This window comes from Coturnix japonica, unplaced genomic scaffold (assembly GCF_054131305.1).
Source record: "Coturnix japonica strain WE unplaced genomic scaffold, WE-NBRP24 Scf049, whole genome shotgun sequence".
NCBI lineage: Eukaryota > Metazoa > Chordata > Aves > Galliformes > Phasianidae > Coturnix > Coturnix japonica.
In genome coordinates, this window is record NW_028188952.1 from 330262 (window position 1) to 356204 (window position 25943).

The window sequence follows — 25943 nt, forward strand, 5'->3', positions numbered from 1 at the left end:
TGCCGGATGGTTTTTATATCTATCAGCCATTTCAGGTTGTGTTTTTGCAATGAGCGTGGATTTTCCCACTGAGTTGCGCTGGGCTTGAGATGCAGAGCTTCAGAATATGCAGAAGAACACAGAGCTTTTAACCTTCCACAACACAGAGTCTCCATCCCAACTCCGGAGATGTAATTCCTTATCCCTACTGGGAGAACTCAGACTAACTTTCATCCCCCTGAATTCTGAGGTTGGATCAGGGACAACGGGAGATGTGCTGCGTCCCCAACACCATAAATCAGCACATCAGCTGGTGCTGATAGCGTCACCCTGCCTGAAGTGCCCTTGGGCTGTTCCCTGCACAAAGGGCCCATTTTCCTCCAGTTTAGCCCCAGATTTGAAAGCTGCCTCTGAGCCTTGATCCTATGGGTGTCACCAACCATGGAGGGGGGGGGGGGTCCCATAAATGGGATCCATGAGATCCCATGGGGGATCTGGATGGCCCCGCTGTGATTTAGGGGGGACTTTGAGGACAAGTGATGCCAGTTCATCAGCCAACATCGCCCCATTGCTGTGGTTTGTGGGACCTTCCCCATTTATTAACATCTTCATGTGTTGTTTTCCCTCTATGGGAAATGCTTGTTTTGCACATAGAGGGAAAGGGAATGGAGCAGTGTAATCTGCAACAGGGAACGTGTCTATGATGGATGCATGGTGTAAAGCCATCCTGGCTGGAGGGATGTCCATAAAACCTCAGTTCAATGCCTTTATTGTGCCCTGTGTGAACCCCACCAAGTATTGTGGGGTCTATAGTGGCTTTGTCACCGGTTAGGAAGGCATTTAATGAGGTGCAGCAATGCAGAGTGATAATAAGGACAAATAAATCCCGGGGCAAAGCGCTGCTGAAGGGAGGAGACTTACACCCCCCACAACCATCATGGCCGCCAGGCAGCGTGGTGCTGAAATACTACCAATCCCAGCATGCAACGCGGCCCAACATGGCTGACGCTTCCGGAAGACTACATCTCCCAGCTCCTGATTGGAGGATTACAGCGCTGAGGCTCCGGGTGCTTAATGGGAGCCTCAGCAAGGAGCAATGCGCATGCGTGGAGCCTCATTGCGCATGCGTCTTTCGCCCAGCTGACGCGCGGCCTACTCGGGCGCAGCAATGCGCATGCGTAGCACTCAGGAGGCCGGAAGCGGAAGTAGGGCCGGGTATATGGCGGGCCGAGCCGTGGTTTAGCGCATGCGCAGAGTCGCGGTCTGTGAGGCCGAGGGGCCGCCATTGCTTCACCTCAGTTCGGGCAGCAGAGGGCAGCGCTGGAGCGGAGCTGTGTGAGAAGCGAAGTGTTCGACGTCTCTTTAACTGACACAAGAACGCTCGAGGCCCCGAAGTTGAATGTGATTTTATTGTAATGTCGGTTCTGGATGTTCCGGGGGGTGAGTTAACTATCCCAGCGTGGAACGTTTAAATGTGTAAAAAAACCACAGATTTCAGCACGTATTTAATGGTGAAGGTTTGAGGGGAGGGGAAGGGAAACCACCACAGACGGCCACAGCTGTGCAAAATGCAAGTTTGAAGCTTTAAATTGGATTTAGGAGACCAAAAGCAAAGGGATAGTGAGTTATCCAGGCCCTGTGGGGGTGGCTCCATTCACCCATCACAGCACAGGGCTGCAGTCATCCCTTTATGTTGCCCTGCCCATGGAGAGCAGATGGGATCGTTCTTGAGTGCCCTCTGTGTGGGATGGAGCCACACCAAAAGCTGGGAGAAAAAATGGCTGTTTTTGCATATAGAGGAGGGCTGTAGAATGGGATTGTGCTGGGAGTGATGAACCACTTATGGTTAAGAATCATAGAATGATTGGGGTGGAAGAGACCTTAAGGATCATCAGGCTCCAACCCTGTGCCATGGGCTGGCTACCCCCAGGCTGCCCAGAGCCCCATCCAGTCTGGCTTTGGGGACTTCCCATGCTTCTCTGGGCAGCAGTGCTAGAGCCTCGTTCCCCTCTGTGCAAAGAATTTCCTTCTCTCATCCATCCTAAATTTCCCCTCGTTTAGTTTACAGCCACCTCTCCTTGTCCTATCACTGTTAGACTGTGTAAAATGTCAGTCCTTCTCCTATTTATAAGCTTTCAAGTATGGGAATACCACAATGAGGTCTTCCTGGAGCCTACCCTAACCTTAACAAGCCCGGCCGCCTCAGCCTTTCTTCACAGGAGATGTGCTCCAGGCCTTTGGTCATCTTCACAGCTCTCCTCTGGAACCACTGCAGCTGCTCAGATTCCTTCTTGTGCTGGGATTGAGTTGGATTCCAGATCTTACTATATCCTGACATTCAGTAAGGCAAGCAGTTTCAGTTCTTCAGCTTTAAAACCAGAAGAGTGTTTCTCCCTCTCATTCAAGCAAGTCATATAGAAAACTCTGTGTAACACTTTAAAGAGGTACTGAATGCCAGCACTTGAGGTGCAAATCTTCACTGACATCTTTTTGGTCATTTCTATAGGGAAGGTTGTCTATTCTAGGGATGATCTTCTCAGATGTTCAACACCTGAAAGTAAACTGCCATTATGAGCAAAAGTGCTTTGAGAGAATGTTCAATTCTTTCCAGAGAGTGACCCATCCAAGGACTCGGTCCATGCTTCATGATAAAGCATCTACAAGTATGGAAGACAATGGTGATTTGCAATGAGCATGCTGCTAAATGATATCAGGGCAGGGACCTCTTTGGCACATCAGTCTAAACTTACTGCATCTTAAATTTCTATTAGGCTAAATTAGATCTGTACACAAAAAGGATCATCCTTCCAGAAAGTAGGAAAACCAAATTATTTCATTACTACAAGAAAACTCTTTCAGGTCAGCAGTCTTGAATGCTGTTTATAAACAATGACTCATATGCTTCTGCTCTTAAGGGAGGTGATCAGAGTTTATTTTGCAGTTTGGCAGGCAGATTATCTTCCAATTTCATCTTTAGAGCACACATACTTCTAGGCATCTTCTGGACTGAGTCTAGGCTTCAGCATTCATTTTTAAGGCTTTCAATTGTATCCTGTCATCACCATCTTCACCATTGGACATGGAACTCATCTCTTGAATATTCAGGAGGTCCCCGGTACTGCAAGTCTTCCCTGTGTTACTGGAACTCATCCTTAGGACTCTTTTGGGAAGGTCTTCCTTTCTTGAGCTGATCTTCTGAAGTTTAAAAGGGAGTTTGTTTTTTTCTTCTGCAATATCGATACAGTCCAGTGAACAAACCTTTTCTTTTCTGCTTTTGTTGTCAACAGGACTATTCCAAGAGGATGAAAGAGACAGGTTTTCTTCTTGCTCTTTGACGCTGTAAGGAGGAGTGGGGACTTCAAATGTAGCATGAAACTGCGAATAATCAACACGGAAAAAGCCATCTTCAAGGGACATCACTGGGAGGAATCTGTGACCCCAGAGAACTTCATCTTCTGTATATGAGGTCCTAGCTTGACACGTCATTCCTGTGGAGACAGAGACAAGAGGATGACATTGTAACATAAGTTACACCAATGGTTCTCCTTAAGACAGGAGTCACATGAGAATGCTGTACTCCTCTACGTGCCTGCAGAGGCTGGCTAGGAACTGGCAGTGTCTCTTCTTAAATGTATTGCATCGGTAGCGCAGAGCTCTATGGTAAGGAGAGGTCTCCTTTGGCACGGTGGAGGCCAATGAAGGTTGGTAGCTTATGATGGGATGTTACAGAGCATGCAAGGATCAACAACTGCTAAGACTGAAGACAAAGACAAACAATTAGAGCACACGTTGCCATGTTACAGTATCTTACCTGTAGTCTCAACAATTCCTTCAAGGATGACAACTATTTCAAATTGCTCGCTTCTTAGCGATCTTTGTGAGAGACAGAAAAAGGGGCTCTTTGAGTTAATTTCATGACAGATGGTTAATGGAGAAACTAAGAACAGCTGGTCAGCTCCTGTTCCAAATCCAACATCCAGCTCACATTGGTCTAGCGGCAGAAACTCCCCCTCTGGTGTCTGTCGGGACTAGAGATGGAAATACAGTTCATTAAGCACTGTGTGAAGCAAAATACAAAGAGCAATGCAATGAAGTTTAAACCTGCCTCTCTGATAACATTCTTGACTCTGTATTAGGTCATCATGTAGAGATATAAGCAGTGCTATGTATACGAAGTTGATACATATAACTGGTGTTGACATCATGCCACCAGATCTCATCATCATCTACAAACTATTACGACATTATATATATTTTACAAATCACTGACAATAACATCAGGTACCCCACTTTACTCCTTATGACAGATACTTGTTGTGGACGTCTTGCAGCACAAGTTCCCATTGGTGTGAACAGAATCAACAAGGTAGGCATGTTTTAATGAATTGTTTGGATTCACGTTGCAGTATTTTTATGTTTTGTTCTGCAGAAACTGCAATGTACATGCTCAAAAGACTTTAAGGTAAGCATCATAGTAATTGCAAAGCACATCTGGTGAGTCACATTTGCACAAAATTGTCCAAATCAGTGTTACTGATGATAATGCTAATGATGCATCCCTGTCCAATTACTACATACCACATGGTATTTCTTATGGTCCATATTCAGCTAAGTTCTGCATTTGTATTTACATCATTTCATTGGTCCATTAAAAATTGCTGATGGGGTAGGTGTTTGGTTTTTTTCTCCTAGCTCCCTCAAGCCTTCCTAGCATTTAAAACACAACTGAGAAGGTGCAGCAGTTGACCAGGCAGGTCCTCCACTGATGGCTTTAAAGGTCACTGCTGGAAACTGATTGTAACAACTAAAGCTTTGCAGAGACTATTTAAAATCCTGTTTTATTGCTTGATTAGAAAGCAGGTAACTGTTTGAATACATTATTGTTGATCATGAATGATAGAAAATTACACAGTTACTAGTTTGTTCTATTTGTTTTGATAAACGTGTTGGTTCCATTATGTGGAAACTCCATTCGTTTGTGATAGGGAGCAAGCTGAAGCAAGCAGTTTTGCTGTTGATTCCAATCTAATGGGTTTTCTTGGAAGAAAAGAAAGTTTCTGTCTTTAACAACAACTCCTAAGCAACAAAAGTACCTTGAGATTGTCTCTCTGATTTACTTGCTGAATATCTAATGGCCTGGCATTGACTGTGATTCCATAACCAGTTTAGATAGCTGGTGGAGTACTGAGCCTTTCTGAATACAATGCATTGCTTTATGTATCTGATCTGTGCCTGGCTTTCTGCTTAGATATATTTATTCCTATCTAAATAGGCAAAGTTCTCCATTAGGTAAAAGATGGTTTCTGCACCGCTGTGAAGGACAAGGGAAATACCAGCTGAATGCTTGTACAAAAAATGTTCTCAAGTATTAGTAGTGCTTTGAAAGGTAAAATAGAGTGCTAGGAAATAAAAGGGATCACCTCCCCGCTACTTAGTGATTGTGACATGCAAAGGTGTAATCAAACTACTGCAAAAATATCCCTTGTCTGCTTTTGAAGGAAGCTGCAGAACCAAGCTGCAGACAACACTGCTGTTTTTGTTGCTTGGCTACTGTTCAGCAGGTGCACAACTCAGCTGGCAGCGTATGATCTTTGCTCCAAGGCAACAAGGCTCAACATGAACTGTATGAACCACACGTGAGCCTCAAATCTCCCCAAAGTTTTATCGAATGCTGTTACCAAAGATGTGCATATTTGCACAAATCGCTGCCTGAATGAGCTGTTTTCATCTGCAAACAATTTTTCTCTGGGGAAAAGTCTATTGAGTTGATTTGATTGAAGTAAACAAATCCGGTGAGGATGATTAGAGGTAACAGATCTGGGAGAAAGCAAAAGGTTGTGCTTGAGGTATTTTAGCACCTGCACAAGGGACTGATTTATGCAGAGCATAGAGAATTTTGAAAAGCAGCTTATTTGTTAAGTAAAAAGAAATGATCCTAAACAAAGAGTTTCATAAGTCTTCCAGCCATCAGCCTTTGTTGCACACAGCTGTACGCAGAGGAGCACAGAATATGGTACAGGACTGTAAACTGCCAGCAGTATGTTTGAAAGGGACACCTGAGAGCCTTTATTTTGACCTCCCACATAGCCACATAACTTTCACAGGTTAATACATGCTTGAACCAGGGCGCAAATGGTTAGCAGTGCCCCAACTTTGATTTATAATGTGGCAAGAGATGGGAAATCCAAAGGTCTACCTGAGTTGCACCGAAGGTCTACGTGAGTAGCACCGAAGGTTATTTGCCTCACAGCTAAGAAAAAACCCAAAGCTAAGTCCTCCATTGGTCCCACTGAAACATTAAACTTAGGACTAAATATGGCTCCTATCTCAATGGCAAGACTTACTCCTTCACATTGTTTCACTGTGACACAAGTAAACATCTTGCTATCTAATCCAACACAGAAGTGTAGCAAGATCAGCTGTCAGCAGCACTGCAGGAAGCAGAGCCAAAAGCACAAAGCACAGAACAGGCAGGACTTGCTACAGAGAAATGGTTTGTGAGTTACATCACATTCACCGTAGGCTTACGGGATGCACAAAGGAAGCTGCTGCAAAGCAGCTGATGTAAATTCATCTGCTGCTGGAGCAGCTGCTGCCTCTGCTGGGACAGCGTGTCCAGTTCAAAGGGCAGCTCGACAAACTGGTGAGGATTTAGAAGACTGAGGGCTACTAAGGGCTAGAAAACACTCCTTGCCATGAGGACTGAGGGTGCAGCTAACCCACATTTACTTGTAAATATCCTTGTGGCAATAGCTTTGATTTGCCAAAGGTCACCAAGTAGCTTGAAGATAAATCATGGACACAGTGATCGTTTATAAGAGCTCAGGTATTACTCAGGGATTCACTGCTTAATCTGTGAAACAACTATTGTATGGATCAGTCCTTATCAAATGCCCTTCTGTTTTCTCTATAAGCCGGCATTGTGCAGCAATAGAATTATTAGCAAACGGTGCACCAGGCTGTGTGTTTGGTGTGTCATTTCAAAAGAAGTTTACAGTGCATTGCCATCAGTGTAAAATCACAGCTGTGACACTGCTCCTGTTCTGCTTTGGCTTGCATTCCATCTTGGATGATGGCCAGAAATAAATACTCCAGAGGAGGATTTCTGATCATTTTCGGTGCTAGAAATCAGCAAAAAATAATGGATTCTCTGACTTTCTGATTCCTACCAAAATTGCTCCATTGTAATTCTCAGCAATTCATTTCCATGTACAAATCCAACCGCATTTTGAATCCTAGCAGAGCTCCATTTTAAAAGGAATTCCTTGACAAGAAAAAATTAGCAGCTAAGTCAAGCATTCAGCGCAAAGCAGAGGTAAAGCAGCCCTTCTCGTTTACCATTCTCTTATCAGCTACTGTATCAGGCTCGTTTCTGCATTAAAATGACCAAGCAGTTGCTCCAAAAAGAGGATTACCATAGAGAACATGAAACATTTATGACATTCATATTCTGAAATTAACATAACCACCAGGATTCAGCTGCTGATGCAGCCCATCAGGCATGCCCCTGTGACAAGACACAGCTGCTCCGAGCTGTTCTGTTGCTTCCTCTCAACACGCCACTCAACCACACAGTATTTTCCTCCCATTCTATTCTTGCCCACTGTGTCTGAGGACTCCCATGGCTGCCAAACGGTTCTGCCTCCTCTATTTGTTTGTTTATCTATTTGGTGTGTTTGAGTTCCGGTTTTTTTTTTTTGCATTCTGAATTATACTGACCCTTGTCAGTTCTTAATAAATAGCGGTGAAAATCAAAGGGCTGCAAGCTCATTCAAGCTCATGCACAGACCCTCTGCAATGCTGGAAGGCCACAGGCGGGACCCAAGGGGTAAGGAGCTACAAGTGAAAGCCCCACAATGGACAAGAAAAGGGGGTCAGGGCAGCTTGGTTTCTCTTGGGACAAGTGGTTTCTCTTGACCCATCCTTTCCCACCACAACCTGCTGCCTCATCCTTCCTGCCATCACTCTGGGGCCTCACCTTGATCAGCTTGCAACGGATCTGGGCAGAAACCATGTGGCTGTTGCGGAGGTTGCCGACCCGGAACATGAGGCAGAGCTTGCCATCCCGCTGCGAGACGACTGCGGCACGGCTGAACATGAGGGTCTCAGCTCTCTTCTTGGGCTGTGACATCTTGATGAACATGCAGCCGATGAGGAACGCGTCGACGATGGAGCCCAGCAATGACTGGAAAAGGAAGAGCACGATGCCTTCAGGGCAGCGCTCTGTAATGTAGCGGTGCCCATAACCAATGGTGGCTTCAGTCTCTATGAAGAAAAGGAAGGCGGAGGGAAAGTTGTACACGTTGGCCACGCAAGGACTGTAGGTGTCATCATGAGCCCGATGCAGGTCACCTCGCAGGTAGGCAATGCCCCACCACATGGAAGCCATGACCAGCCAAGCGACCGTGTAGGTCAACAAGAAGATGAGCAGATTCCAACGCCACTTGAGATCCACCAGCGTAGTGAAGAGGTCGGAGAGGTAACGGCTGCTCTCACCTCCCAGGTTTCCATGTTGTACATTGCAACGCCCATTCTTATCCACAAAACGCTGCCTCTCTCTGCGACCACCAACAGCAGCCGGGCCCACAGCCTGGTACTCATCACCAAACTTCCTCCTCACCGCAGCCATACCCTCGCTTTGATGTGGGATGCAGGGATTCCCGTTGAGCCGGAGCCGCCGCCAGCGCTGCCCGCAGCCGACGGGAGAGCCGGGCCGGTGGGCGGCAGCGGGGCGGAGCGGAGCTGGTTGAGTCCCGGGGGATCTGGATGGCAGAGAGGTTCCCCACCACCACCACCCCAGCGTCTGGCAGCCTTGATTCGGTCCACGCAGCCGGTGCTTTGCTATATCCCGAGCTCGTCTCTAGCTTTAGCAGCCGGGAGTGAGAATAATGACGGGAGCGGCAGCCAGGCATCCGCCGAGAGGCCGTGCTGCCGGCAGCGCCGGGATTTTAAAGGGAATTCCTGAAATAGGTCAGCATTTAAAGGGATGCGAACACGCTAATGCTTAGCCTGAGTTGAAAAGAAAACAAAAGATTCCAAAGGCAAACGAGGGCTTATCTATCAGAATTAGATAGTAATTACATCTACCAGTTGTGCAATTGTATTTATGGCCCAATTAGCAGAGATGCTGTTTAGAAAAAGCTCCCTAAGAGCTTAAGTGATTTTAATGCAGTTCTCATGTTTTTTAATGGACAGAAAAGATCCGAAATTGGCAGTTATTAATTGTGTTAGAAGCTCTAATTGGGGCCAGGCTGGTGATTTTTATTGCCCAACATATTAATAGTTAAAATATGGATGTTTTTTTTTTTTTCCCCTCAAAAAATAATCAGTGTTTTAATTCTCAGTTACATAAGAGCAGCGCCGTGATTCAAGTCATTCATTCCAACACCTAATTTTTGGCACATCATTCTCCTTACAAAATAGTGGCCTTTTTTAGTAAACAGCCTGGAATCACTATTAAATGTGTGTTGCTTCAGTTCTAGCTCAGGAACTGAATAAGCCATTGGTGTGTGCAGAGTTTAGCATCAGTATTTGCACCATGTGCTGCAGAAGGATCTTTAAGATGTTTGCAAACAATAGGAGCCTGTTTGTTGCATCTTAACCCAGGAGCAGCATCTGCATTTCATTTCTTGTTCTCTCGCTCTTCCATCACTCATCTCCTTAAAGGACAACAGAAATACCCCAAACCTCTCAAGCTGATACACAAGCAATACACAAGAACAAAACACATCAGCCCTGATGGTTTAATGATTCTTCAGCCATTGGGGATATCAATGCTCCTCTTTCTCATCCTGGGGTGTATTAGCAGGGCTGTGGTTAGTAGGGAGGGAGAAGTTCTCCTTCCTTTCTCCCTTGCCCTGGTGAGACCACATCTGGAATATTGCATCCAGTTTTGAGCCCCTTGGTTCAAGGGCAGGGAACTGCTTGAGTGCAAGAGCCACAGAGATGATGGAGTGGAGCATCTTAGGAGAGAGCTGGGGCTCTTTAGCTCGGAGGAGAATTAAGGGCAGCCTCATTAATGTATATAAATATATAAAGGATGTATGTCAGGAGGATGGAGCCGGGCTCTTCTCAGTGCCATCCAATGACAGGACAAGGGGTGCAAGCCGGAACGCAGGAGGTTCCGTATAAACATGAGGAAAAAACTTCTTTACAATAAGTAGCACCGTCGGGGCTGCCCAGGGAGAAGGTGGGGTCTCCTTCTATGTCGATATTCAACCCCCCCTTTATCATGAGGGCCTTTTCCACCGGCAGCTCGGGGGAGGGGATGAGGGCGGTGCGTTAAGCTGCTCTCGGAGCGCATGAGCGCGGCCGGCATCGGGCTGCAGGAGGCGGATACCGGGAGCTGCTCCGCCGGGACGGGCAGCGCAGTGCAGCGCAACGCGGGGCATCGCTCCCGCATCGCAGGTAACGGATACAGCTGCGATTGATGCTGCGGGACCGCGGAGACGCCATTTTGCTGGCGAACGGGGATGGGCTTATGAGATGCGGGGCAGTATGAGGGTATAGGGATGCGGGGATGGAGCTGGGCTGTGCGGGATGGAGCTGTGCTGTGTTGTAGCTGCGGTCCGCTCTGAACGTTCTCAGTCTGTGTTCTGGCATGAGCTGCCCCCCCCCCCTACTCGGCCCTATAGATTACAGAAACCTGCTGTTGTAGGGTGAACCGCAGCAGGTTCCTTCCCGCAGGTAGCGGGGTGTGACAGCGCAGAGCATCGCTGTGGATGAATGGGCTCCAGGCCTCGTACTGCTTGGGCCGGGGTGCTGTGCAAAAGGAGTTAAGGTTAAAGGTGGGGGATTGTAGGCAAAAAGATGCACACTGTGAGTTTAAAGGGGCACTTTGGTTTTTGAGCCTCCCTTGCAACGTGCCAAGTGCCTGGGGTTGAGTTTAGTGCCTTGAGGAGAACACTAGTGATTAATTATTGGGCATGGGATGCATGTCCTTCCTCTAAGCATTCAGCCCAGCAGCACAGCCTGGTGGGGTTATACAGAGCTATAGGGGTTATGGGATCACCCCTTGGGAGAAACTTCCATTATAACAAGCAATATGGTGGCCCAGAGTTCTCTGTTGGGTTTTAGAGATGTTAAAGGAGTTTTCCAGGCTTCTGGGCAGGATGCTTTTTGACTAAGAGTATGGAAGATAAGTTTGTTTGCTTTGGTTTTGGTGCTCAATAAAGTGTGGCTGGGGGAGGCGTGTGTTCTCATAAAGACAGAGCAGGCAATTAAAGTTGCCTTTATTGATAATCAGAGAATCAAGTACATGTCAAGTGAAATGGATTACTAAATGAGCCAATGAATGCATTGGGTGTATATTTATTCCGGCATGCAGTGAAGGATAGAGGATGGAATGTGTTTATTTCTCCAAAGCAATACGTAGCAGAAAGAACCTTGAAAGTTAATTAAATAAATGTGTTGTCTTGATAATCAGAAGGCTGGAGCACCTCTCCTGTGAGGAAAGGTTGAGGGAACTGGGCTTGTTTAGCTTGGAGAAGAGAAGGCTCTGGGGAGACCTCATTGTGGCCTCCCAGTATTTGAAGGGAGCGTATAAACAGGGAGGGGGAAAGGCTGTTTGTGAGGGTGGGCAGTGATAGGACAAGGGGGAATGGTTTTAAACTGAGACAGGGGAGGTTTAGGTTGGATCTTAGGAGGAAATTTTTCACCCAGAGGGTGGTGATGCACTGGAACAGGTTGCCCAAGGAGGCTGTGGATGCCCCATCCCTGCAGGCATTCAAGGCCAGGCTGGATGTGGCTCTGGGCAGCCTGGGCTGCTGGTTGGTGACCCTGCACACAGCAGGGGGTTGGAACTGGATGAGCATTGTGGTCCTTTGCAACCCAGGTCATTCTATGATTCAGTTTTGCATTTTGAAATGAAAATTTTCTGAAGTCATTTGCCCTCCAGAGAAATCAGCAATAAAAGTGTCCAATGGAATTACTTTGTACAAAGGAGTCAGCTGTAATTATTGTAGCATCCTTATTACCCATGCCCAAGGTTGACTCCTGCTAAGCTTTAATGAGTTGCATCTAATTGTAGCACAGCCTGCATTAGGATGCCAGAACATCTCAGCGATGGCATCATCCTGCACACTCTGTTCTTGTGCATGTGGTGCTGATCAGTGCTTTCAGCCATCCATTCCATAGCATGTTTTCTCTATTCATTTTTCAATGGCTCTTTAGGCCTTTTAAAGCCGTGGCTCTCTTGGGAATAGAACAGGGAAGCATCTGTTCTTTTTGCCATCAGCTCTGTACAAGATGTTATGGTTATTATATAACACAGTATCTTACATTATTGCGTGTTATTGCATGCATAGAAGAATACCTGCAGGGTTGTGCCTGACTCAGGTTAAACCAAACACATAAGAAAAATGTGTAGTAGTAAATGACTGTTTTTACATAATCTCCCTTTTTTTCACATACTTGAGCTTAGATTTTTATCTTTCCTGATTTCAGGGCTGTCTCTGACTCACAGTCCAGAAGGAAGAAGCAGTTGTGTTGATTGAAGTTGAACATTTGTGTCTGAGATTACGAACAAAGCCATGCCAGTGCTTTCAGAAGACTCAGGTAACAAATCTGCATGCTTTCAGCAGAGCAATGACTGAAACCTTGCTGTGTGTGTGTGTTATTTCATGCAGGAAACTCATGCTGCAGTTAAATAAGATAGGAGCTGTGATAACTTCAGGTTTGTCAGAGGGGTTGGCCATTGTAGAAGCAAAGGGAATACGTGAAGGGGAAAACATCAAAAATTGTGGCTTTAAAAAGTGCATTGCTTTGGTAGCTTTGGCCATAATGTGATGGGTGTTGTATCTCAAGATGTATTTACCAATTAAGAAGGAAGCATTAAAAACGACTGGACAACAAGCACCCACCTCTGAGCAGACTTAATAACAATGAAGGTGGTACCCAAGTAAACGTAGTTGACATTAAGCCTGTAGTACAGGGGCTTGCAAGATGTGCTTTCTACAAAATCTTTTGTTCTTTCTTGAATTGAAATGTAGGTTTACATGAAACTTTAGCCCTTTTGACATCTCAGCTACGACCTGATTCAAATCATAAAGAGGAAATGGGGTTCCTTAAGGATGTCTTCAGTGAAAAGAGTCTCAGCTACCTGATGAAGGTAAAAGTTTATCAATCGATGTTTTTCTTACGGGTTATTTATTCTCTGTTTCCTTGGTTTGCCAAATCTAATTTGGTTTTGCATAGCATTCTGTGTTGACCAGAGCACAGAGCTTAGACTTGAAGAAAGTTCAATGAAAATCAAGATACTTTGTTCAAACAAAACCATTTCTGCCTAATATTGGATGGTCATATTGTGTTGTGTGATGGGAATCAGACTGGAAGGGCTGTCTGTAAGGTCTGGTCAGTAGTTAGTTACATCTAATTAGATACATTAAGAACACCTTATAGTTTATTTGATGCAGTTGCCATAATGCAGGTACCGTGTTCAGTAGCTGAAAAGCAGCATGAGGTGACTTCATTTTTTCCCTTGTGCTGCTGAAGCTTTAACAGATTTCTTACCATTAGCACAAAGAAGACAAAAGAAAAGCCTCATAGATAAAAATAACCCCAGGAGAGGTGACTTATTTTCTTCCTGATACTTATCTCAGAAAAGTTTTGCATAAAGGTATGTAGAATGTTTTTATTTATTTTAAGAAGTTTTGTATCTTTTTCAGATACATGAAAAGCTCCGTCATTATGAAAGACAGAGTCCGACTCCTGTTCTGCACAGTGCAGCAGGATTGGTTGAAGATGTGAGTTAAAAACTCTTATCTCCTTTTTTATCCCTTTTCTCTTTAAGTCCACTCTTGCAACAAATCAAAGCCGTTGTGCTCTATGGGTATGTATTTCTCTTCTTCCTAAGTTCTCTTGGAAATCTTTGGGTGTCCAGGCTTTGAAGGATAATAAGGAAACTTTTGCTGCATGATGCACACAAATAATGGCACCTGGTTGCAAATAGTGTTAATGTGCTTTACCGCAGAGCAAACACCAGAGTTTTGTTTCATGCACAGCTTATGAGTTTTGTACGGATAGTAGAGAACTATGGACACCTTTGGTTATGAAGTTGCTTGTTTTTATTTTGAAGGTAATAGAAGAATTGCAGACTGCACCGGTGAATAATGAAGAAAAAGAGCTGCTTCAGCTGCTGTCAACACCACATCTCAGGGTAAAGAAAAACAAAACACCATCAAAACATACCAGAGAACTTGCTCAAGTTTCTTTGCATAACTCCAACAGCATTCTGTGCAGGAAAAGTTTCATTGGACCGTCCAAAGAGAAAGCAAAAGCCTTTAGCACCAAGTACTGATTTCTTCAATTATTGTATCTAGAAGACCAGTAAGAAACCACTTGTTCCTGCTTCAGGGCTTCTATGTAGCATTTTCCCAAAATTAGCTTTGAGGGATGTTTTTTCTTTGTTTGTGTGTTTGTTTTTATGTTTGCTGTAATGCCTGAAAGGTGAAAATGGGAAGCCATGCTTTAACTCCATTGTGTTACTGTTTCTTACTTGGTTTACACAGGCAATGCTTGTAGTACATGACACTGTAGCACAGAAGAACTTTGACCCAGTCCTTCCACCTCTGCCAGATAACTTTGATGATGATTTTGATGAAGAATCGGTGAAAATTGTTCGGCTAGTGAAAAATAAAGAGCCCTTGGTACGTATCAGATAATGCACATCTAGTCATAACATTCTGTGTTGGAAGGGGGGCCACTGTAAATACAGAGGAGGAGTGCATGAGGGGCATCACCAAGGATTCTACAGAAAGCAAGAGTGCTTTGAAGTAAAATTGTCTAAAAGAACTGATACAGATTCATGGTTTTGAATGAAACACTTTACAGACATGTTTGTAACTTGCAGGGAACGTTACTTCTGAGGATACTGTATATGTGAAAGTAATTATGCTCATTATGCACAGTAATTCGTATCATTGCTAGCATACAATGACTGAATAACCTCATTTACATGAGTGTCAGTGATGTATGTTAAGAGCATGTTTAGTGGCTGTTTATAAACGGTGTATTGGCAAGATACAAATAGAAAGAAATGATTTCCGAAGGAAAAATAATTACAGTGGGGAAAGTGTCTGCTGAAGTGCTTTTTGCAACTGTGTGTGACAGCAGGTAGTTGAGGAGAGCAGAGGCTGAATTCCTGATTAAAGTTTTACATTGCCAGCAGAGCTTGGAATTGCAAAGAACCCATAAAACTCTGTAATTCCTTGGCTTTCCTCACCCTTTATGCATAAATGGGCTGGCTCTGTTGTATAAAGATTCTGAAGACACATAGAGAAAGCACTTTGCAAGGTGTTGTTTGTGTGCTTGAGTCCATATCAGCACCATAATGACAGTGTGATGTAAACGTTAAGCAGAGTAATCAGAAAAAAAGGGAGCACAAGGCTTTCCTGCAACCATCTGACATGGACACCAGCTGAAGTTCAGCAGCAGTGAAATTTGATAATGTGGAAGACAAAATCTGTATGAATTCTTAATGAATTCCAGTTTAGAAGACAGTTTATTTCACTGATAGTATATCCTAAGCAAACTTCTTGTGATGCTTTCTTTTTTTTGGGGGGGGTTATGTTTTATTTCAGGGAGCTACCATCAGAAGAGATGAGCATACAGGGGCTGTGATTGTAGCAAGGATCATGAGAGGTGGTGCAGCTGATCGAAGTGGTAAATTTCATGAGCAAAACCAGCTCTTTGGGCATGGGTGTTTAAAATATGTGCCAACTATTTTATGAAAAAGAGCTCACTTAATTCATAATAGGAAACGGTTAGATGCCAAGTCTGAACTGGAATGTGTATTCTGTGCAGTCAGTGGAAGGAGTCTAGCATTGCTGGGGAATGAATCATCCCAGCATGCCTCAGAATGGGATTCCACTGCTGGCATTGCCTTTCTTCCTGTAAGGGGAAGGGAAGCCTGCATGGTAGGCTCACTTGGCAGCTGAATTTCAAGTGCCTGGTGGCAGAAGGGACTTCCCTCCATAGGCTGTCGTGCAACACACTTCAGATCCTACAGGGTTAATTCATGTGGTGTTTGACTTTGTTTTCTAGAAGGTGCTTGTTCAGAGTTTATGCAATAAGCTGAATTGGCCTTACGTGTGATTTATAGAATGCAAGCCTCATGTACTTTTTAATACACAGGTAATACAACTCCAAAATTTAATGAATTACTGTGATGAAAAAATATTAGCTAATTACAGCTTTTTTCTTGACTGTTACCATTTTTCATGTTGGTATAATCTGATAAATGTAATGAAATGAGTAGAGCTGTGCTTAGCATTTCCGTATTTCATCAGGAATCTATTATTTTAATTAGATACATTTTCGTTTAAAAGAACCACTAGGAAAAATGCCAGCAGAGATGGGAGGAGTAGGTGTAAGCATCAGAGGAAAGGAAAAGAGGATGCTTTAACTTTTAATCTTATTTTTGGGTATGTTTGGTGTTTTCAGTGCATTGTGAGTTGTTTGCTGTTTGCTTTACTCACAGATTCTTTGTCATTAACCTGGGTGAGATGTCAGAGGAGTGCTGCTTTCCATTCTATAGGCTTTAACTTACTTCTCTTTTCAGGTCTTGTCCACGTAGGAGATGAACTGAGAGAAGTCAATGGTATTGCTGTGCTTCACAAACGACCTGAAGAAATAAGTCAGATTTTGGTCTGCACTGATTTCTGTTTCAAGATCTTTTCTATTGGGTGATCTAGTAATTACGATAGATGATGAAATTTAACCTAGAGTGTGAGATGTGTGTGTAGAGCTAAAAGATGGAATCCCTGCTTGTCTTTACAATAAGAGTTTTTCTTCTCAACGTGGATTATTTAGCCCTCTCCTTTTGACTTCAGAAACTTCCATGGAACTGAATCGGTACCAAGTAAGATACAAATATAAAGTTATGTGTTGCTTTGTCAAGAACATCCCTTTCATGCTTTGTTTATGACAAGCAAATTGCAAATTAGAAGTGTGTTCTTAATAGAAGAGCAGTTTATTGATGATGTGGTTATGTCAGGAAGCTGAAGAAAGTTAGTTGTGTGCCTATTGGTGCTGTCAGTCTGTACTCTACTACCAGATTTCTCAAGGCTTTAGCAATTCTTGCTCCAAGCTGCTCTAACCCACAAATCTTTAAGTCTTTCTGAACTCCCACATGGGGATCCTGGGGTGGTGTTTGTCCTATTTTAAATGCCTGCAACGTGATAGTTTTCTTTTCATGTTTTATTTCTGAAGAAGACCTACAAATGATTGTCTGCCCTGACCTTCCTGCTTTCCATTTCTATCTATACAGAGTACCAGGCTCCTCTAGGACACAGTTATCTCATACAAAGGAATGTGTCTAAAAATAGATCAGACGAACCTATTTTGAATTTTCAGGCACCTAAAATCACTTCTTAATTTACTGTAACTAACAAATGACATTTTTTAGCATAGATATTTAGAATGGATGTGTTTACTTAGTGAATGTTTATATTTGCACCCTAATGAGTAAGAAAAAAGAGCTGCAATCTGGGCAAACAACTGTTTCTCAGCCAAGCACCTTAAAATATTCAGGCTGCAAAAACTTAAGTTGGTATCAAACTAAAAGCCATGGAAATGTTTAATACTTTGTGAACTGTAATCCAGAAATGAATGTGGTTGCTAAAAGGAAAGGAAAGAATTTTAGTGCAAAGTCTTAATATATTCTAGCTGAGGAATTACTGTTGGTGTCTCTACGGGGATTACAGTACTGTGGAAGACTCATGGAACAGCATGACAGTTAAATAGTGGATTAGCTTTGCCTATTAAAGTTCTGAGAGGAAGACTGACTGGCTCCTAAATTGGGACTTGGATAGTCTGCATTGTCCTTACAGTGATTTCAAAGTAAAAAAGCCATTTTCCTTTTTCTCAGGCACAGTCTCAGGGATCGATAACATTAAAAATAATTCCAGCCATCAAAGAAGAAGATCGTCTAAAAGACAGCAAGGTAGGCAGCTTGGTAGAGTACCAAAGCAGTTTTCATCCTTGCATTTATCTAAGATTCCTGTTGGTTCAGTAAGAATCATCACAGAATTACACACGTAATATAACTGAAGAGACAGTAGAGCACCTTCTTGACATAAAAGATTGTGCCATATTGTTCATTGTAAGTACTTAGGTGAATTCTGTTGTCTTCATCTTGGAACGTTTTCATTCGTAATCTAGCTGCTGCTCTTGGTTTGCGTAATTAAACCTGGTGTTCCTGCCAGTCTCCTCTTGCTGTGACAGCTGTTATCTGCCCATTATCACTGGGCATTTTGCCACTCGCTTGAGTCAAAACAGATCTGCCCTCCAACAGAACTGCATTCGTCATTTGGCTGCATTAGGCCTTTGCCTTTGGCCTCCTTGATCAGCAATGACTTAACTGTGTCAGTGTTCCCCTCCAGGATTCCTTCTCAACCTCCCTACTTCCCTGTTCTTTGCAGATGAATTCTTCCGTGAAACCCCTCAAATTACCTCTAGAAATGTTTCTTCTCTGATACATGCAGTAGTGGCAGGAGACAAATCCAAAGTTAAGCATCAGATGTCGATTAAAGAAATAAGAACAGCCTTTACAATAAGGCTACTTTGCCATAAATCCCTCTTTGCAGTTTTTTCTTTCTCGTTCTATTTTTCCTGTTTGTTGCATTTTGTATTTATGTATGCTGTGCTTATCTGGGACTCTGAGTTTCACATTGCACAGTGACAATATATAATGACTGAGTAGATGCTTGGGAGTTAGTTTATTTTTCTGCACAGATGTAAGTCAAAATACAAATGCAGCATACTAGGAGTCAGTATGTTTGAGTACCACAAAGCATAAGAAAGAGGAAAAGCATATATATTTTTCTAGTTAAAGGTGTTAGTCAGAAAAGTGTTTTCTAAAGGTACACTGTAATTCCAAAGAGGACAAGAAGAAAGGATGCATTACTTTCTTTTGAAGGTGTTTATGAGGGCCCTTTTCTGCTATAATCCCAAAGAAGACAGAGCCATTCCCTGCCAGGAGGCTGGTCTGCCCTTTAAGAGACGACACATCCTGGAAGTTGTAAGCCAAGATGATCCTACATGGTGGCAAGCAAAGCGTGTTGGAGACACCAACCTCAGAGCAGGCTTGATCCCCTCAAAGCAGTTCCAAGAAAGGTTTGTCAATGAAGATTACACAATTTTATTGTTTTTATTAACTAACCAATATGGTATCACACATTTCTATGCTGCTTTCTTTTGCAGGAAATAAAGGGCAGAATCATGCCATGCTTGGAGGACAGTGCTAGAAGGTTTTGTATTCCCCAGTTATATAAAGAACTTGCCAGCTTGCTTAGGGCAGTTTCCAGCTGGTTTGTGCTTTAGAACAGGAACACTGAGATTAAACATGGAATATCTGTCCTTGAGCCTCTTGGCTTATAGAGACAGAGCATTATTTCCACAGTATGAGGAAATACTGATTTATTCTAACAGTTTTTAGTTTATGCATTAAATAGTTGTGAAAGAAAAAGTGTAACTGATGTTTCTTCTGGTTCCTAAGAGAGTCTTCAGCTTAGACCCAGATATCATCAGGGCTGGAATGTTTCTGTGTTTTTTAATGGCTAAAATCTGATTATTTTCTATTTAGACGATTGATGTACAGAAGAAGTATAGGCACCCAGCCAAATCCCAGAACTGTGAAGAAGCCATTATGTAAGTCTGTTCAGTTCTTGTAGTGATTTTTGTAGTTGATTTTCACTTCTCATGGTTTGTTTTTAACGTATTTTGAATAATAGCACTTTAGTACATGTCCTGTGTTTTCTGTCATTGGTTGATCTAAGTGGAAATGAGTTGCCACATAGGAAGAGTTTGGTTTGAGCTTTATCCAGTGTTGCAAGTGCCTGCTGTCTTAAAAACATGGCTGACCTTCTCTTCCTGCTTTCAAGAACATGAGGCCTTAAGTGGTTTTTTAGATACTTGAGGATTTCTTACCGTCTATAAGAAAATATATATATATATATATATATATCTTATATATATAAGAAAAATCTGGGGTGACCCAGCTCTTACTGAGGTGTGGGGAGGCCATGAGACTGTATGATGCCATGCTCATGTAGACCAGGAATCTGGACGTTGTCTTCCTTCGTTGCTAGAAGCAAACTTCTGTCCTGTGATGCTTTGGTGCATCTCATGGAGAAGTACTATTGTGCTGTGAAGTGGAGGGCAGATGCTCAACTGAATTATAATACAGCATGAGTCATTTAATTTAATGTTTTCTGTATTAGTTACGTCCAATGTTAGGAGGCACTTAATGAGGGTTGTTACTTATTCAGACATTATCAAGAAAATAATTTTATATTAAAACCTCCTTAATTATCTTTTACTACTAAGTTCTAGCAAAGAAGTCTTTGATCATTTGATAAGAGCATATTACTGCGTGTTTTTTGAGATATAAAAGCCTGATAAGCAAATAAGACACAGAGGAACCTTCCTTTCCATTCCCCCTAATTCTGTGCAGTTATTTGTCAGCCTTTTAATCTTATCAACTCTATCTTTCATGCTAACTGCAGATGATCAGACTTCTGATAAAGGTAGGTACCCTCCTAAATCATTTTCTGTCTGAAGGTAACCAGCCAGTTCATTTCCTAAAATGTTTGGTAAGCCCTCAAGCAAAATGAGTAGTAGATTGAACTTATTCATACAGCTGTTTCCTCTTGATTTACTACTTAAAGTAATGTAATTTGGATTGAGTTAAGTAATGATGTTTTCCAAATACCCCTTTCCTCACCAACCACCCAGATGCATACAGCAGATACTAAGATATTGTTTTCTTTTTCTATCCCCCTCCTCTTCCCCATATCCTCCCCACTTCTTTCTTTGCAGAGGACTGTGACTGTGAGGGATATTTCAATGGACATTACATAGGTGAGAAACCAAAATCTACTTCTTCCCCACAAGAAAAAAACCCAAACTAATGTACCAGTGCTAATTTTCTTTATTAATAATAGATTTAATTTCACATACTTGTGAACTCATTATCTCTGTCTGAAGGCGTAATTGGATCTTTGCATAACCAGTACTCAAGGTGACTTGAAAAGGTCTTAGAATAGGTGGGGTGCTTGGTTTTCTACCCAATGCACAGACTTGTCATGGATTAGATTAGCATATGTGCAGTAATTTGATTATTAAAAATAAATTAATAGAGGGAATGTCTCTATTTTAAAGACAGTACCTTCTAACAGAACAAGCTTGAAAGTGAAAACAAATGAAGATGTGGCTCAGTGCCTCTTTCGTTTTTTCTCCACAGCTGGCTTACGCAGGAGCTTTAGGTTAAGTCGTAAAGAGAAGGAGAACAATCCTAACGAAGCAAAGCAGGCAGACCAGGCAGATGCAGCAGAGCTCCTGACATATGAGGAGGTTACAAAATACCAACAGCAGCCTGGGGAGCAGCAGAGGCTGATCGTTTTGATTGGTAAGAGATGGAATTTTGCCTTCACTCCAATAGCTTTTAATTTTTTTTTATTTTTCCAATTATTATTTTGTTGTCATCTTTTAAAATGACAAAAAAGCCCCTTGCCAAATCTTTAATAAATAATATGGCAAGTCTTTGTGTTTTATCTAACTCATTTTCCATTGGGGTCTGCTTCTTACTCAAACACGCATCCTTATGCTGCTAGAACAGTTGGTGAAGGGGAGGGTTTGTGTGAAAGGATTGAATTCATGGATCAGATGGATAGAACAGATAGAATTTATTCTCTCTACAATACTTATTCCCCACAAAAAGTAGTTGGACCATTCTCTTTTATTAGGTTGTTTGGGAGCCAGATTAAACGAGCTCAAGCAGAAGGTTGTGTCAGAGAACCCACAGGAGTATGGTGTTGCAGTTCCACGTGAGTAGAACTTACTGACTCTGCTGAATAGTACAGTGCTAGCTGCTTTGATGAATGGAGTTTCATTGCATTGATCAGTGTTTCAGCTGTTGACTATTTGCATGTTTCATAGGTAGTGGAAATTATTTTCTCGTTGTAAATGTCTGAGTATGACTTAGTGCACATGCACAACGTGTTGTATAAAAGTGAGAACATAAACTGCTGTAACAAACAGGAGCTTCCAAGCAGCAGGTGAATATCTCTGACTAACTGTGGAGCTGGAAATGCAGATAGAAATCAAATCAGAGTTTGTATTTGTTTCTATTACTTTAAGGAATGGGATTTTGTGCTTGAGAAGAGAATAAACATAAATAAATGCTGCATAATATTAGCAGTCTTGAACTCTAAGGTTCAAGGTGTCTGGTTTCATATAACCCATCAAGAACCCGATTCCACATGCCAGCCAGGCATACTTCAACTTCACAGGCAACGTAGCAGAATTTTATCTATTTTCTATTTTTATTTTCTGAGGTTCAAAGAAAAGGAATCCAATACCCAAACTAACTTCATTCTCAGTCTTATTGTTTTGCTGTAAACTACATTATAACGTCATTTCTATTTTATACTAATTTTAATATGACTGCCTTGTTTGAGGTCATGAAAATGTGTCTGAAACCAAACAGAGGTGATAAGGTTAGATGCAGAAGCTGACCTGTGTGCTGTGCTTTGCTTCCACTCTCTTTTAGATACAACGAGGTCAAAGAAAAGTCACGAGAAAGAGGGAGTAGAATACAACTTTGTCTCTAAGCAATCATTTGAGACAGATGTGCAGCAAAACAAGTGAGTTCACTTTAAAATACTGACAGAACTGGTTACATTTGGAAGATATTGCCAAGTAAATTTCATATAATGTGAATACCAAAATCAGGTAAAAGTGGGGGAGCCATTTTAGGAGGGTTCTGTATTCCAGGAACAACTTTTATTCAGTATGGACTGTTAGTGTGAAGCGAGAATTACACTAAGAGACAATTTGGAAGCAGAAGAAGAGAGGTAGGAATACCAGAGGTTAGAATTTAAGCCTGTGTGATTGATCTGAACTGACCTAGTGGAAGTAATAGATATCTAGTTGGTCCTACTTTATTCTCCATTTAATATGATGGGTAACATGGGGAAATTCAATTCCTAATTCCACTTCAAAGTGAGTTGTAGGCTAAATCCATGGATATAAAAGACTTTCTGTAAGGTCAGGCTTGTTTCCTAGAAGGGCAGATTTTGGCTAACCTCCCACAGGATGGAAGGATCCAAGTCCATTTCATTGCCAGCTTTGTTCTATTTCATGTGAGAAACAACTTCTTTGTTTTAGTAGACTTGAACAGCAGTCAATGGAATTAATGCAGCTTCTTACTCTATTTTTTTGCTGATTCACTAGCAGTGTCATGGGAAGAAGACAACTGTTACTAAGCAACCAAAGGAAAAAATAATGAGAAAAAGAAACCCTTTTTTTCCCTACCTTCCTTCCCTCCACAATATTTGACTGTTGTGGCTTTAGAAAACAGCTACCAGATGTTGGAAGTTAAATATTCCTTGTGGATTATATTGGAGAAACATAATATTTGTATTTACTTTTTAGATTTGTGGAACATGGAGAATACAAAGAAAACCTGTATGGCACAAGTCTTGAGGCAATCCGGTCTGTGATGGCCAAAAAGAAGGTCTGTTTGGTGGATGTGGTTCCTGAAGTAAGTTCTGCAGTTTATTTTAAGGAAAGCAAATACATCTAGTAATGCTGCCTGCCTGAGTAACAAACATTTTTCACCTTCTGGGCTGCTTGCTGTGCAGAGAGCAGTGATATTCTTTGAACACCCTTCTGACAGGTAGCCAGGCTGCTGGCTGAGCGGTGCTTGGCCTGTTGCAAGAAGCAAACAATAACTTGCCTGTCACATCAATCCTTTTGTCCTTTTCTCATGTCCTTGTTCCTGGAGTTGCAGTGCAGAGCAATGTGTCCCTGCAGTTAGACCATGCTCCAGGAAGCTCACATGCTTTTGTAATACCTGAAGGGATGCTGATATTATCTTTTTTTCTTGAAGAATGAAAGCTTGCTGTGGTTAGACGTGGCATGAAGGCCTATGTATGACACAAGTGAAACTGCTGAACCCAGCATGAGCAGATCACTGGAGCACAATGTATATAATATGACAAAATGCATCTGTTCACAGGCAGTGAAGCACTTGAGGACTCCTGAATTTAAGCCTTATGTTATCTTTGTGAAGCCCCTCATTCCAGAAAAGAAAAAAAATGTCCTAAAGTCTCCTGTATCAGAAGAAATCTCAACACCCCTTGTAAGTATTCTAAGCTCCATTTTGCAGTGTGAGATAAGTGCCTTAGCTCCCTCTTGTAATATGTTTCTTCCCCCTCCCTAACACCTCTTGCTCCTTCATCTCAGTTGTCAGATCTTTCCTCCCCTTTCCTAACGTGAACAGCTGTTGTTTTATTTCTTGCATAGTCATGATTTATTGTGCTGGTATCCATAAAAATGCTAATGAGTAATTACAGATGCATACTGAAAACATCAAATCATCTTCTTGTGTTGGTCAGCAGGATGAAGAACAGCAGGAAATTATTAATTCAGCAGCATTCATCGAAGAGCACTATGGCCATTTAATTGACACTACGCTGGTGAAAGAAGATCTCCAGAGTGCATGTAATCAGCTTAAAACTGTGCTAGATAAGCTAAGCAAGGATTCATTTTGGGTGCCAGTCAGCTGGGTTAGGTCATAGTTTGCTATCATGTTGTTTAAAGGAAAGAATTTATTTAAAAAGCCTTGTAAATATATGGATTACAAAAGGGAAGTATGTTGATTTCACTTCAAAACTGCCATTCTCTCTAGAAAGTAATATGTAAAGTCTACAGGGGGGAAAAAAATAAAGTCAGAAGCTGATACTGCCTTCTTGAATTGGAATCCTGAGTACCAGCTGTGTACCCTCAGCCTGAACAGGTTAGTAAAAGACCGGAGTGACTTTTAGACTACAAATAGTGCACTTTGTCCTGTAAAAATATGCAGAGGGTCCCATGCTCCAAAAGCACTGAAGCAATGCTAGGACAGTAAGAAGCCTCATCATTTGGCCAGACCTCGTGTGGCATCTGAACAAGGTACTTTATCTAGGAACAAGTCTGCTACTTGAGGGGAGAGGGAGAGTGCCCACACCCAGTCAGTTACTTAAAGGTTCAGCTGGCTTTCTTCCACTCAGGATTACTGGTTTGCAAACCCTTTTTAATTCGGCACAGAAACTCGACTGGCTCTGTAAACTGTCTGTGTTTTAGCAGCTGAGAGGTGGTGGTGGGATTTTTGTTGGTATTGTTGGTTTTGTTTTTCAAGCTCAGCCCTTTCCCAGTGCTTCTGGCTGTCTTGCATAGGTAGTAATTAGTCTGCTCAGCAATGGCTTTTGCCCACTTTCCCACTCGCTCTCTTCCTAACAGCACAGGATAGATGTTAAGCAGCCCATAAACATACCTGTGTGACTGATCCAGCTCATAACCCAGGGACGTTCTTTAGTCTACCTGAAAAGTGTGTATGGTGTAAAATGTGACTTGAAGAAGCTTATTTTCTACAAGGTGTCTTTGCAAATGCCAACTGCTGGGGTGCTACATGGACAGCAATAGAGCAGCTCTGCAAAGGCTGCCAGGAAGAGGAGGCTGAAACGCCAGGAAGCAGAGCTGTGGCACCAAATCATCATTCTCCCAGCACTTGTGAATACCTTTATTACAAATCAAGTGAAGGCAGCCAGAGCATGCACTTGGCTCCGTCACGTCTTGAAAAGGAAATCTTATCTGTTGGAGGACTTGGCAGATAAGAATATTCAGCTTTTTAAGGTGGGCAAGACTAAGAAAACACATTGATTATGTGAGTATGGTGCAGGTGTTTATTATCTGAAACTTGTTCCTGTTTTCCATTGCCTGTTGAGTTCTAATCTTTCCTCTGTACTGTGCCCTCTAACAACACCTTCTGGTACACTGGTCTCATTCTTTTAACAGTGTGATGTTATTCTTGTTCCAAAGCATTTAGCAAAACTAACACCATTGCTTATTAAAAGCATATTTCTTATTTAGTGTCTCTGAATCTACATTAACACCAGCCCAAAGAGTTGTCTGTCCATCTTTTC

The 25943-nt window shown here is 42.5% G+C and overlaps 2 protein-coding genes across 9 annotated transcripts; one reads left to right on the top strand and one right to left on the bottom strand.

Moving 5' to 3' along the window:
* Window positions 1-1370: 1370 nt before the first annotated feature.
* LOC107325172 (G protein-activated inward rectifier potassium channel 1-like) lies at window positions 1371-9087 on the bottom strand. Its single transcript, XM_015885763.3, has 3 exons — window positions 7958-9087; window positions 3791-4007; window positions 1371-3467 (listed from the first exon to the last, which is right to left on the bottom strand). Exons 1-3 carry the CDS (start codon window positions 8606-8608, stop codon window positions 2992-2994), a joined length of 1344 nt encoding a protein of 447 aa, XP_015741249.3. The 5' UTR covers window positions 8609-9087; the 3' UTR covers window positions 1371-2991.
* MPP3 (MAGUK p55 scaffold protein 3) lies at window positions 4006-25885 on the top strand. 8 transcript variants are annotated; one of them, XM_085532519.1, is made up of 20 exons: window positions 10274-10386; window positions 12424-12534; window positions 12969-13087; window positions 13644-13721; window positions 14054-14134; window positions 14487-14624; window positions 15558-15639; window positions 16538-16623; window positions 17846-17920; window positions 18896-19092; window positions 19562-19626; window positions 20484-20504; window positions 20797-20838; window positions 21221-21385; window positions 21723-21803; window positions 22529-22622; window positions 23413-23521; window positions 23999-24121; window positions 24378-24483; window positions 25261-25885. In XM_085532519.1, the coding sequence occupies exons 2-20, from the start codon at window positions 12510-12512 to the stop codon at window positions 25275-25277; spliced, it is 1704 nt and encodes a 567-aa protein (XP_085388645.1). In that variant the 5' UTR covers window positions 10274-10386; window positions 12424-12509; the 3' UTR covers window positions 25278-25885. The 8 variants fall into 8 exon arrangements, 6 of the variants coding, with proteins under 6 accessions (XP_085388642.1, XP_085388645.1, XP_085388646.1 ...); XM_085532520.1 differs by having other exon boundaries at window positions 24381-24483; XM_085532516.1 differs by lacking the exons at window positions 10274-10386; window positions 25261-25885 and adding an exon at window positions 4006-4345 and having other exon boundaries at window positions 24378-24736.
* Window positions 25886-25943: the final 58 nt, after the last annotated feature.